General features: G+C 32.9%; 1 protein-coding gene across 3 annotated transcripts in view; it reads left to right on the top strand.

Annotated features, from left to right (window-relative positions):
* The window catches only part of LRP1B (LDL receptor related protein 1B), a 1862224-nt gene that overhangs the window by 1134040 nt on the left and 714575 nt on the right, over positions 1 to 13609 (top strand). For all 3 annotated transcript variants that reach the window (XM_053214983.1, XM_053214982.1, XM_053214984.1), the window contains exons 14-15: positions 627 to 816; positions 9879 to 10001. In XM_053214983.1, coding sequence (XP_053070958.1) covers positions 627 to 816; positions 9879 to 10001 — 313 coding nt within the window. The remainder of the gene's footprint in view (positions 1 to 626; positions 817 to 9878; positions 10002 to 13609) is intronic.

Raw genomic sequence — 13609 nt, 5'->3', positions numbered from 1 at the left:
TTAAACAACAACAAAATGCCAACTAGAACATAAAGGATATACTAAGAAAATCAAAACTGAAGTTAGTGAATCTTGTTTAGCTACTTACTACTAATAAATGTTTCTGTGTTCAAAATTAAAATCTTTACCTCCTTCCCTGTCATTTCCTAGATTTCTTCAATTTGCATTAGCCCAATTAGGTAGGAGAATCCCTTTCACTCCCAATTTTGTAAGACTCTGTTTTATTCCTTGGGTATTGGATAAGCAATATCACAATTTTCATAATGACACTAATTACTCAGATCAGTTTCTGTTCCAGGTTATGATACTGGAATATCATAAAGAACAGAGACAAGGAAGAGTGTCAGGCAGTCCTTTTAATGTTTGCACTTTGTGACCATATGAGTAATGTCGTATATGAGAGCACTTAAATGGATGAAATACAAATGGAGTCTCCCTAAAATAACACATCCTAAAAATAGGAAAATATGCTCACATTGTGAAATCCATTTTTCAAATATACTGAAGGAAAATATATTAAGATGTTAGATCATTATGTTTTATACTTATTTGAATGTCATTTTCTCTAAATAGTTATGTTTCTAAAGGTCAGTTTAGATTTTTCACAATGTGTTTATATTTTACAGATTGTTTACAGTGGGAAAGAGTTGAACCATCCTTTTGGACTGTCGCATCATGGGAATTATGTGTTCTGGACTGATTATATGAATGGTTCCATTTTTCAATTAGATTTGGTAACGAATGAGGTGACATTACTGAGACACGAAAGACCACCCCTGTTTGGGCTTCAGATTTATGATCCACGGAAGCAACAAGGTATTAAAAACCATATAAAATTGCTTCTGAATTTTACATAAAATAATACTTCACAGTATTTGCAAAAGCTTTTATTTTGACAGTGTTACTGATGTTTTATGATAAAAGGTGTCTAGTCACTCCAAAGTCAATCAAATCTTGGACTTTGTCACCATAAACATTTATTATTTATTGTTCAAAACAGCCTAAGCAAGTAACGGGGAATTTTATTTGAGTGAAGCTCAAGGTTTTCGCCAAATGCTTTCTTTTTCATGTCCTTTTCACAAAAGAGGTATTTAAAGTATTTAAAGTAAAAAAAATGCACTTAATGTTTTTCAAGAGTATTGTGAGAAGTGAGAAAAACTTTTAGTGGGAATGGAATGTTATTTGAAAATATTTTAAAATATGTGATAAATGAAAAGAGTTTTGCAAACTGCATCTTACTGTATTTATCTGATTAGTTTCATATTGATTTAAAGAATGTTTAATTATTTTAAAGGGTATGAAAGTGAAATAATCTACCAATGTCTACTTAAAATTACATAATATCATTGTGTATTTTATCTACATGAGTTATTAATATTTATTAGGCCATCTACAAATCGCATGACTCAGAATTTAGGTATTAAGCAAAGAAAAAAGCTTAGTAAATTATGTGGAAGACTTTTTGTTATGAATCTAGATAGTTACTTTTTCTTTTATTTAGAGATATTCTTGTGGAAGTTAAATGAACATACATTTCAATGGATTTATGCAACATGTGAGAGAAGAAATACCTGGCTTACTGTAAAATGGACTTGGGCTTAAATCCAGGTTCCAACACTTTTTCATCTGAAACTTTAGACATACCATGAAATAAACAAAGAAATGTTTTCTTCATAAAATTCCCGTAAGAATTAAATCACTGTTGTGATTACTTAGAGCAGTGCCACCCACACATTTTTAATTAATTTCTTATCATTTCTCTATAAGGAGGCATATTTTTAATGGTTCCTTCCATAGAAGAATGTTAAGTAAATATTCAAAGGAATAATGTGTCACAATTAACAAAGCACATGCCTCTAATAAAAATATATGGAACTTATTGCTATGTTTCATGAGGAAATATACCTGGTGTTCTAGACAATCCCATTGACATATAATTGTTCAGAGCTATCTCTTAGATGGACAAAGCTTTTAAAGTGCTTTATAAAAATTTTCAATTAAAGGCACATTGAAATGGAAATCTAGCCTTAATTACTCACCTGTTTATACAACCTTTATTGTAGAAACCATTATGTTCCGTCTTACTGAGAGAATGTGTTTGGGCAAATTGATTATTTTTCATAAACTTAGGTGAAAAAATCAATTATTCTTAGATTCCTACCCAGTCTTCTGGTAGCCAAGGATTGACTGTTAGTTAGCCAAATCTTTTGAATAAGTAATATGGTATGGAAAGGATGCTGGACAACATATTTTTCGTTTAGTCAGTAGACATTGAAATTGGATAACTGACTTAGCATCTAAATTTTTAATATTTTTTCCTAAATTAATCAAAGTAAGTTAAAAGTTCTCAGATGTTCAAATGCACACATGTTATCTTACCATGATATAATTCCAGTGAAAATTATGAGAGAGAAAATGGTATTTCTCTTTACAATTTGTGAACATTAAATATTAATAAATATTTAGAAACACATAATCAGTGGTACACAACCTTGGTTATATACTGTCTTGTTAGACTATTTTTCTAAGAGTAAAATAGCTGCATTTGAATAAAAAATCAATTTCCTCCATTGGGACAGATCACTATTTCTTCATGGAATGTAATAAACTAGTATTATATAGCCTTATATTTTCTCTATCTGAAAGACTATAGTATATGATTGTTTACATTGTATAAACTTTTGTAGTATTTATACATGTATCTGTGAAAAAAATATATATATACACACAATAGATACTAACACACACACACACACACACACACACACACACACACACACCACCCCTCAGAAATACCATGAGTAATATCCAGGAATGTCATTAATGTACCATCTAAACTCTTTTAGACTTGGTGTCAGAAAATTAGTCAGCTAATTTGACCTCTCCAGATCAGAAGAGACTCTTATCAAATTACTTGTTAATAAAGCAGCTAATTTCAGGAAGGTAGACATATAATCACACTAAACAGAAAGCTACCCCTAGAAATGAATTCCTAAGTAATGCATAGGGATTTAGGGCCAAAACCTTTTTTTTTTTTCTTATATGCTACTGTTGTTTCTTCTGATTTAATTAATAAACTTTAATTCTTTTTCACTTATATTAGATATCTAGAAAAATTTTTATAATCCTCTCCTGAAATTCCTCATATAAAGTAGAACAATTGTATACTACAAACATACTTTTACCTGTTTATTCTCTAGGTTCAGAAGCACATTTTTATTTTTCCCCATGTTTAAGAGAATAGGATCATCAAAACTAAGTGCAATATCTAAAAAGGGTTGATGACTAGTTTCCTATATAGAATTAAAAATAATTGATTAGCTTCTATGTTAAATATATGAAATTTATTAACTAATAACTAACTAATTCTAACTTCCAGGAGATGGGTCAAACGTTATTTAAGTCTCACAAGAGATGTTTAATGTAGATACTATAGATTCCTGTTGTGCATATGAAAATCCCAAGGATCAGGCACGTGTAGCCCTTTGCTCTCAGGAAACAATGAGCCAGGGATAAACTGAGATTCAAATTCAGGTTTGTCTAACCACAAAGTGTTTTTACGTGATTAATTTATGTGGCCAATTTTATGAAAAGTATAAACCTACTATACATTTACAGTTTATTTAGCTCTGAGAGAGACAGAAAGGCAGAGAGAGGAGGAGATAGAGAATTCCAAGCAGGCTCTGTGCCATCAGTGCAGAGCCCAATGAGGGATTCTAATTCACCAACAAGTGAGAACATGACCTGAGCCAAAATCGAGAGTTAGACACTTAACCAACTGAGCCAGCCAAGCACCCCATATAACTACTATACTTTTAGATAGAAGGAAATGAGTGTGTCTGTTCTGCCGTCATTGTAGTTTTGTCATTGATAAATGTATGCAAAACTTTTTTATATAAAGTTCTTGACTACATTCTACAACCCAGCATTCAGAGATTTTATATTACAAAGCACTAGTATAAAGACACAGTAATCTTGAATTAATGCATGACATGTTCATTAACAACATTACTGTGTAGGTTTAGCAAGATATTTATTTCTTTTTGTTATTTTTTTTCTAATGCCCATTTCTATATATTTTTATTTTTTTTAATTTTATTTTTTTATTTTTTTAAATATTTACATCCAAATTAGTTAGCATATAGTGAAGCAATGATTTCAGGAGTAGATTCCTTACTGCCCCTTACCCATTTAGCCCCCCCCCCCACAACCCCTCCAGCAACCCTCAGTTTGTTCTCCATATTTATGGGTCTCTTCTGTTTTATCCTCCTCCCTGTTTTTATATTATTTTTTATTTCCCTTCCCTTATGTTCATCTGTTTTGTCTCTTAAAGTCCTCATATGAGTGAAGACATATGATTTTTGTCTTTCTCTGACTAATTTCACTTACCATAATAGCCTCCAGTTCCATTCACGCAGTTGCAAATGGCAAGATTTCATTCTTTTTGATTGGCAAGTAATACTCCATTGTGTGTGTGTGTGTGTGTGTGTGTGTGTATCACATCTTCTTTATCCGTTTATCCATCAATGGACATTGGGGCTCTTTACATACTTTGGCTATTGTGATAGTGCTGCTAAAAGACATAAATAGACACTTCTCCAAGGAAGACATCCAGATGGCCTACCGACACATGAAAAAATGCTCAACATCACTCATCATCAGGGAAATATAAATCAAAACCACAGTGAGATACCACCTTACACCTGTCAGAATGGCTAACATTAACAACTCAGGCAACAACAGATACTGGTGAGGATGCAGAGAAAGAGGATCTCTTTTGCATTGTTGGTGGCAATGCAAGCTGGTGCAGCCACTCTGAAAAACAGTATGGAGGGTCCTCAAAACTAAAAATAGAACTACCCTACAACCCAGCAATTGCACTACTAGGCATTTATCCAAGGGATACAGGTATGCTGTTTTGAAGGGACACACGCACCCCCATGTTTGTTTATATATATATATATATATATATATATATATATATATATATATATATATTAACACATGCAGTTAACATGTGTGTGTGCATGCACTCACATGCATGCATCCCACACACAAAGTAACATCAAAGCAAGTCAAATTTTCAATGAGCATATAACTCTAAAGAGAGAAAGGAAACATTTTATCCTTTCCTCTGATTGATTGACATTATTCAAAGTTGACTCCTCTGAAATTATCCTAGATGAAATCAGTATCTGGACTTAGGATCCCACTTTACTGTTTTTTTTTTTCCAACTTTTAGGATGAATGCGAAGTCTAATTTCTCTTCCAAACTGTAAGTCAGACTGTCTATCCATCCAATAGGAAAAACAAAATCTCCATTAGTTTATATATTTCATATTAGGTATAGAGACTTCTTACTTCACATATGATAAAACTTGGAGAAGTGAAGAGTCTAAGAAGCATGTAGAAAAGGGGATTTCTTCCCTCCTATCCTTCTGATGAAAATTTAGATAAAATAGAACAGTAGTATTCCTTTGTAGTGACGATTTATGTATTTTGTTATTTGCTAGAAATAAAAGATACTTTGTTAACAAATGTTAAGTTACTAAAGTTTGTCAACACTTATATTTTATTATTTTGAGTATAGCTGACACATTGTTACATTATTTTCAGGTGTACAACTTAGTGAGTTGAGAAGTTTATATACATTATGCTGTGTTCCCCACAAGTATAGCTGTCATCTGTCCCCTAGCATTGCTATTGAAATATCATTGACTGTACTCCTTATGCTCTGCTTCTTATTCCCATGACTTACTCATTCCATAACTGGAGACCTGTATCTCCCTTTCCCCTTCACCCATGATCCCAACCCCCAACCTCCTCCTATCTGACAACCATCAGTTTGTTCTCTGTATTTATAGTTCTCATTCTGCTTTTTGTTTATTCATTTTTTAAAGATTACATTTATGAGTGGAATCATATGGTACTTGGTTTTCCCAGTCTTATTTATTTCACTTAGCATAATACCCTTTAAGTCCATTCATGTTGTTGCAAATGGCAAGATCTCATCCTTTTAATGGTTGTGTAATATTCCTCTGTGTGTGTGTGTGTGTGTGTGTGTGTGTGTGTGTGTGTGTGTGTGTGTAGATCATATTTTTCTTATCCATTTTTCTGTTGATGGACATTTAGGTTGATTCCATTCTTGGCTATTATAAATAATGCTGTAATAAACATGGGAGCATATATCCTTTCAAGTAATTAAGCACTAATATTTTAATATAAGCTTGTGAAATGTTTTCATATATCATCTACATCTTTATTACTGTTCTTTGAGAATTGTAATATGCCTTTAAATAATCTACCTTGAAATGCAATGTATGTAGACAGAGTATATGCGTACTTACCTGCAAATGAGAAAAACCCCTTTATCTTCTTAAAATGAACTTAGATGTAACAACATACAGGTACCTTGTATCTGCACACCCAAATGATTGTTTCTGTCATATTGCTAACTAAAATTCATTCATTCACTCATCAACTAAAATTCATTAATTCATTAATTCATTCATTCATCAACTAACTAATATTTATCAAACACTCGTCTATTTGAGACTCTAGGGGGTAGAGTAATTCCACTTCTCTTAACTAACATATTAGGTTTGGGGGGAAAGACAAAGATTTTGGCCCAGACAGACCACTATCTTGAACTTATTTTTAAAAGATACTCCTCATTTGTTTTCCTTCATTATTTGATTTTTTCAAAAGTAATTACTTCCAAAGTAATTTAATCTAGGATTTCATTATGTTGTTTTCACTGTGTTATTTCTCTGTCTTTTATTGATTTAATTTTATTTTGTCATATATAAAAGAGTTAAGAGTATAAGAGCATAAATTTTAGATTAAAAATCCTTGTTTTCAATTATTTAGAAATAATTATAATAAATAATCCTTATTCTACTTTATTTGTTTTTTAATAAGGACTATTTATTTCTAGACATTAGAAAAGTCATTTAAACCCTATCTCTTCAGTAGTCACATTTGCATATGAGATAAGCCTACCTTAAAAGGTTATTATAAAAATTGAATTAAATATATGGTATAAGTAACAAACAAATAAATAAATAAGGTAACTATCCCTGACATCGATGCACTGTGAATTTTCAAAATGATAGCTATCGATTGTTAATAGGCACTCATTCATTAATATTGGTATATAATTTTTTAATGTTTATTTATTTTTGAGAGAGAGAGAGAAAGACAGCATGAGCAGGGGAGGGGAAGAGAGAGAGGGAGACACAGAATCTGAAACAGGCTCCAGGCTCTGAGCTGTCAGCACAAGCCTGACGTGGGGCTCAAACCCACAAACCACAAGATCGTGACCTAAGCCAAAGTCGGATGTTTAACCAACTGAGCCACCGAGGCGGCCCTGTGTATAAAAATTTTAATGCTGTTTGTCATTAAATCATATTTTTAAGAGAATATTTTTACATGAAAAGTTTTGCAACCTGCTAGAAATTCAATAAAAACTGCCACATGAGCTGTATCTGAAATATGTTGAAGTAAACTGAAGAATATATATGATTTAGGCAATTCTCATGAGAGATATGAAATTATTCAAATTAATTTAGATTTTGGATTTCTATCATGACAAGAGAAATATCACTTCCTCTTTTTTAATGTATAGAATTCATTGAAAGGAATATATTTAAAAGTTCAAGTAATGGTAATTTATTTTTAAATACTTACATTTCATATTGAATAAGAATTGTAAGCACGAATCATGCTATTGAAAAAATAATAATGTGATATTTAGCATATATTTTCTTTCATTTTAAGGTTTTATTTATTTTTGAGACAGAGAGAGACAGAGCATGAATGGGGGAGGGTCAGAGAGAGAGGGAGACACAGAATCAGAAGTAGGCTCCAGGCTCTGAGCTGTCAGCATAGAGCCTGACGCGGGGCTCGAACTCACGGACCGTGAGATCATGACCTGAGCTGAAGTCGAACGCTTAACCGACCGAGCCACCCTGGCCCCCCATAGCATATATTTTCAATATGAAAATGTGACATGATATACTGCTTTCAGTACTTCCTTTTTACTGTTTTAAATTCTTCATATATTTCTCAAAATATTTTGATTAAATCAAAATTTCAATAATCTGAATGTTACTAAAGTAATGAATATACAGTTTGACTGTACATAATATTCATAAAATATTGAGAACACCTATTTCCCTATGAAGTATTACATTTTTAGTCTATGGTTATGGAAGAAGCATGGCTGTATCTGAACACTACTTAAAAAAATTGCTACATCTCTTGGTACCTGGGTGCCTCAGTCCATTAAGCAACCAGCTCTTGATTTTGGCTCAGGTCATGATCTCAAGGTCATGAGATGAAGCCCTGCTTCGGTCTGTGTGCTAAATGTGGAGTCTGCTTGGGATTCTCTCCTCCCCCCCCCACTCTGCCCCTGCCCACCCTCCACAAAATAAATAAATAAACTTTAAAAGAAAAATTTCTACATCTCTTGTTGGAAAAAGTTTGAACTAAGCTTCATTATCCTCTGAGTTCAGAAATTGATACTAAAACCTGAATTATTAGTTTCCATAGCTTTCAAGTATATTTTTACCTTTTATAAACATGCAAAATTTAATTTACTTCTCAGAATAATGAAAAGAAATGAATATATAAGTCAGATTGTTTCTTGCAATCTGTAGACACACAAAATAATCTATGAGAATGAGTTAAATATTTATTGTATATAGCACCATTTTGAGGGTTTTTTTTGTTTTTAAAGTCATTCCTTAATATTCACTATATAGCACACCTAACCCAGTACAATAGTCTCATCTGTCACACCAGTCACATTTTTTGGCACTGTGCTTCAACCGCCAATACAACTTTAACGATTACATTATTTTAGTGTCGTCATTCTAAGTAATTAAAAACTATTTTTTAGTGTTTGAGTTAGAGTTTCTGATATAATCAAATGTTACTTATTGATACCTTGAAAACTGCAACATAATGTAAAATAGCCTGGACATTTCCTTTGCCAATTAGATTGCTAGTGTTATAGACTTCTTTGTAACATTATGTAGGTATATATAGTAGTAAATATGCTTTATTTCTTGCCTTTCCGTCTTCTAGGAATAAATGTCATCAAAATGATGATTACCCAGATTGTATATAATCTCCAACCCTTTCAAAATTTTATGTCAGGTTTATCTTAGTTTCAGAGGGTGTCTCACAGATGTTTATGGATAATACCTTTGTGAATCTCCCCTGCTTTATTGATATCTATTGTTTACCTTATCAGTGCTTCTGCTGGTTAGGTCTACTGGGATGGTCCACTGGGACAACACTTCTACCCTTGTGCGTTATACATTCTACTGGCACTACAAGACCATTCATTTTTAAAGTTTCATAGATAAAACCTGTGTTTCTTGGACTCATCAATGCACTAACATGTCAATGTGCTCCTTGAACAAGAGGGAAGTATATTCCACTCCTTTCCCTTGTGCTCATTTGCTTTCTGTTCACTTAATATCCAAAGTCACATTCTAAGTGTTAATGATCCAATTTAGAAAGAAATCAGAATTGAATATACCAGGCCTAATCTGCTATCCTGGACAGACATCATTATGTCCTGTAACCTTGCTGTCTCCTGGTACTTATCTGCACACATACCTCTATATCTTCCAACCAACATGCAAATTCCTTCTATCTCCCAGTGTGTCATATATTTTTAAATGTTTCTGAATTTTACTTAGTGTTCAGAAGATATCCTGACTACATTAATGAATAATATACATATGCTTGTATATGTGTACATTCTTATGCCTACATACATATCTTAGAAAGAATGTGAACCTTAACCTGGCTAATTTTGGATGGAATCACAGTTCTCTGACACATTTACTTCCCTCCTCTTGCAGGTGACAATATGTGCCGAGTAAATAATGGGGGCTGTAGTACACTGTGCTTAGCCATTCCAGGAGGCCGAGTATGTGCATGTGCCGACAATCAACTTTTAGATGAAAATGGGACAACTTGCATATGTAAGTTTTCTTTGTGTTTTTGTATTTGTTACACTTATTGTTTGTCCATATATTTTTGAAGAACAGAAGCATATGAAACCAAGGGGGGAAAAATCAAACTTGGAAAGAGAAATTCAGATAATCACTTAGGTATAATTCTTTTTAAACTACAAATAATTAACTGAATTAATTTAATTTAAAAAGATGACCAGTGATGAAGTTTCCCAGAGTATTTGTCACTGCTGCATAATAGTTTAGTAAAATATATATGCCACAGAAGACAGTATTTCATAAAATAGGGAACCTGTTAGGAGCTATAAAAAATGTGTAATTGTTATATAGATGATAGTTGATGCACATTGTAAGACCTTCAACTAAATAGTTAATAAGGTTGATTATCTATCCTTGTTGTGAAGTCAAAAGAAGCAGACAAAAGAAGAGACTTAGGGAAATTCTAGACTTTGTCAAAATAGTGAATTAGTTGGATTAATTGACCTGGATTAAAGGCACTTTATTAACTTTTACTGACCGTCCTCAGTTTGTTGCATCTTGTTATTCTCATGTGGCCCTTTTGAAATTTGTTCTGTCTATACATATCAAGTCCCTTGCCACAATAATAGGAGCAATGATATGTATGTATTGAATACTATATAAATGCTTCTGGAATGATTTGAATTTGTTGCATGTTACTCATGATTCTCCAGAAAAACAGAACCAATAGCATGTATGTGTATAGAAAGAGATTTGTTATGAGGAATTGGCTCATGCAAGTATGGAGGCTGACAACTCCCCATATTTGCAGTCAGCAAGTTAGAAACTGAGGAGCACCAATGGCGTAGTTCCAGTCCAAATGCTGGTTAGGCTGAAGACCCATGAAGAGCAGCCAGTGTTTTATTTGGAGTCTTAAGCCAGGGGAAAACGAAACAAAACAATATCCCAGTTCAAGGCAGTCAGGCAGGAAGAATCCCTCTTATGTGCAAGAAGGTAGGCCTTGTCATTCAATTCAGGCCTTCAACTGACTGGATGAGAACCACTCACATCTGAGAGGGTGATCTGCTTAATATAGTCTATAGATTCCAATGTTAATCTCATGTAAAACACTCTGACACATACACCCAGAATGATATTTGACCAAATGTCTGGGCCCCTTATAGCCTACTCAACTTGACACATAAAATTAACTGTCACATATTGTTAAAGAATACACAAATAAATGGATTTTTCCATCAGTGATAATGATTGTCTCTGGGGAGGCAGGAGAAGTAAGTATAATGAAGAAGACTTCAACTTAACTGAAATATTTGATTTCTTCTGAAGAAGAACTAATGTGAATAAAGGATTTTTTAAAGTTTTTATTTATTGATTTTGAGAGAGAGAGAGACAGTGCAGGCATGAGTGGGGGGAGGCAGAGAGAGAGAGGGAGACAGAGAATCCCAAGCAGACTCCAGGCTGTCAGTGCTGAGCCCTATGCAGGCCTTGATATCACAAACTGTGAGATCATGACCTGAGCTGAGATCAAGAGTCAGATGCTCAACTGACGGAGCCACGCAGGTGCCGCAAGGATTTTTTAAATGATTTAATATGTGGTAATACTTGAGATATATATAGAAAGAATTTAAATGAAAAATCTACCCGTAATGCTACAATCCAGCAATAAACTACTAGAACATTTTGATGTTGTTCCTTTTAATTATATATCCCTGGAGGTTATTATTTTTTACTAGTACTAATGATAATCATAGGCAAAATTTATTGAATTCTTGTATAGATTTCATGATTCTCATTAGCTGTTAATAATAGTATAAGGAAGATACTTTTACTTCTTCACTTTATTATTCAGAATGAAGACTTGAGAGTTAATAACTTTTCAAAATTCACATAATTAGCAATCAGGACATTTGGAATTTAGCCCCTAAATTATTTTATTTTGGAGACCAAATTCTTAATTATGTTGCAGTGTTACAAATTTTAGATCATACCTTGGTATAATTTATCTTGTGCTTTATTTTTACTTAATTGGAGCGTAAGTGTCTTATCATGTGACTACATCTTCTTTGTAAACATGACTTTTAAACCATTTATCCTCATTTTTCTACTTGATGTTTGATGTTACTTCTGATCTATTTTTACACACCATTTGTGTGTTTCCTTACTGTTTATGATCCCTTCTATATTTTAGCACATAGTCCATGGTCAATTTGTTGCATCTTCTTTACATCTTTTTTAAGCATTTGGAATAATAACACCAGCTTTAAATTCTATTACTTTTGAATTTTAACTATTTGAGATGAGGACTTTGGCTTTCTTTGTATTATTCTCTTTATCTTCTAAATTTCATTCCTTATTATAATTTAGGATTTCTGACAAAAATATTATTTTGAATCATTAATCATTGTCTTTATATAACAGGTTTTGACATATATAGCTAGTTTGTTGATCAATTTTATAATGTTTTCTTTTTGACCTGAATCAGTGCTTCACTAGTTGTATTGCCCAGTATTCAAACTTTAGCTCCTCATTGTTTAATTATTAATTTTCACTGAAGTGTAGGATAAAGTATTAAAGTTGCTTCTTTAGAATAAAAGAGTACAAAGATTGTATACTGTGGAGTTCTTTTGTTTTCTAAATAAGTCTCCTTTGCATTTATATGCGATTAACAATTCTTCTGAATATTAATTCTTGGCCAGACAAAAATTTTCTTCAAACTTCTAGAAATACTATTTAATTTAATTTAATAAATACTATTTAATTTATTCTGGGATAATATACTTGAGAGCACAATTACGAATTTTACTTCTCTGGGAAAGCTTTTTTCATTACTAGTGAGATTTTTAAATTGCCTGTAAGACAATTCCTGTAGAACATAATTATTTGAAGTATACTTTCTTTGAGTAATCAGGTGGTTTTCCTTCCTTTGTTCTGTGGTGGTAATATTTTGTAATTCCTATTTTGTTGTTGTTTATTTATCATCAGAAAAGAAGAGATCTATCGAGACCCCTAGTTTGTCAACAGACAAGAATTAAGCATTGCTTTGAACAGCGTGAAGTCTGTCTAGTTGTCCACTAGCCTAAATCATAACTTAGGTATTGAGAGAATAGGTATAGTTTATATGCAGATTTCTAATTCAGTTTTTAGTGTCTACCACACGTTCATCTAAAATTATTTTTCTGGTATAAAATGAGATATTTTGTTATGCCCTCTGAATAAATCTGACACTTTGAATGGTGAACACACACACACACACACACACACACACACAGAGTTATGTGACATCCACCAAGTCTCATCCTGACCTTGGTCTATCCCCAGACTTCCTCCTAAGGATGGAAGGTAACAGTGCAAGTATCTCCTTTTTTGGTAAGCACAGACCTCACAGTCAGTATTGAGGGAGCAAAGGGTTTGTTTAAAGATAGACAGCCTTGGAGCGCCTGGGTGGCTCAGTCTGTTAAGCCTCAGACTCATGATTTCAACTCAAGTCATGATCTCATGGTTTGTGAGATGAAGCCCTACATTGGGCTCTGCACTCACAGTGTGGAGCCTGCTTGGGTTGTCTCTCTCCCTCCTTCTCTCTCTACCCATCCCCACTCTCAAAATAAATAAATAAACATGAAAAAAAAACAGGTTTATTC

This window comes from Acinonyx jubatus, chromosome C1 (genome assembly GCF_027475565.1).
Source record: "Acinonyx jubatus isolate Ajub_Pintada_27869175 chromosome C1, VMU_Ajub_asm_v1.0, whole genome shotgun sequence".
Lineage (NCBI taxonomy): Eukaryota > Metazoa > Chordata > Mammalia > Carnivora > Felidae > Acinonyx > Acinonyx jubatus.
This window is presented reverse-complemented; position numbering and strand designations above follow the sequence as displayed.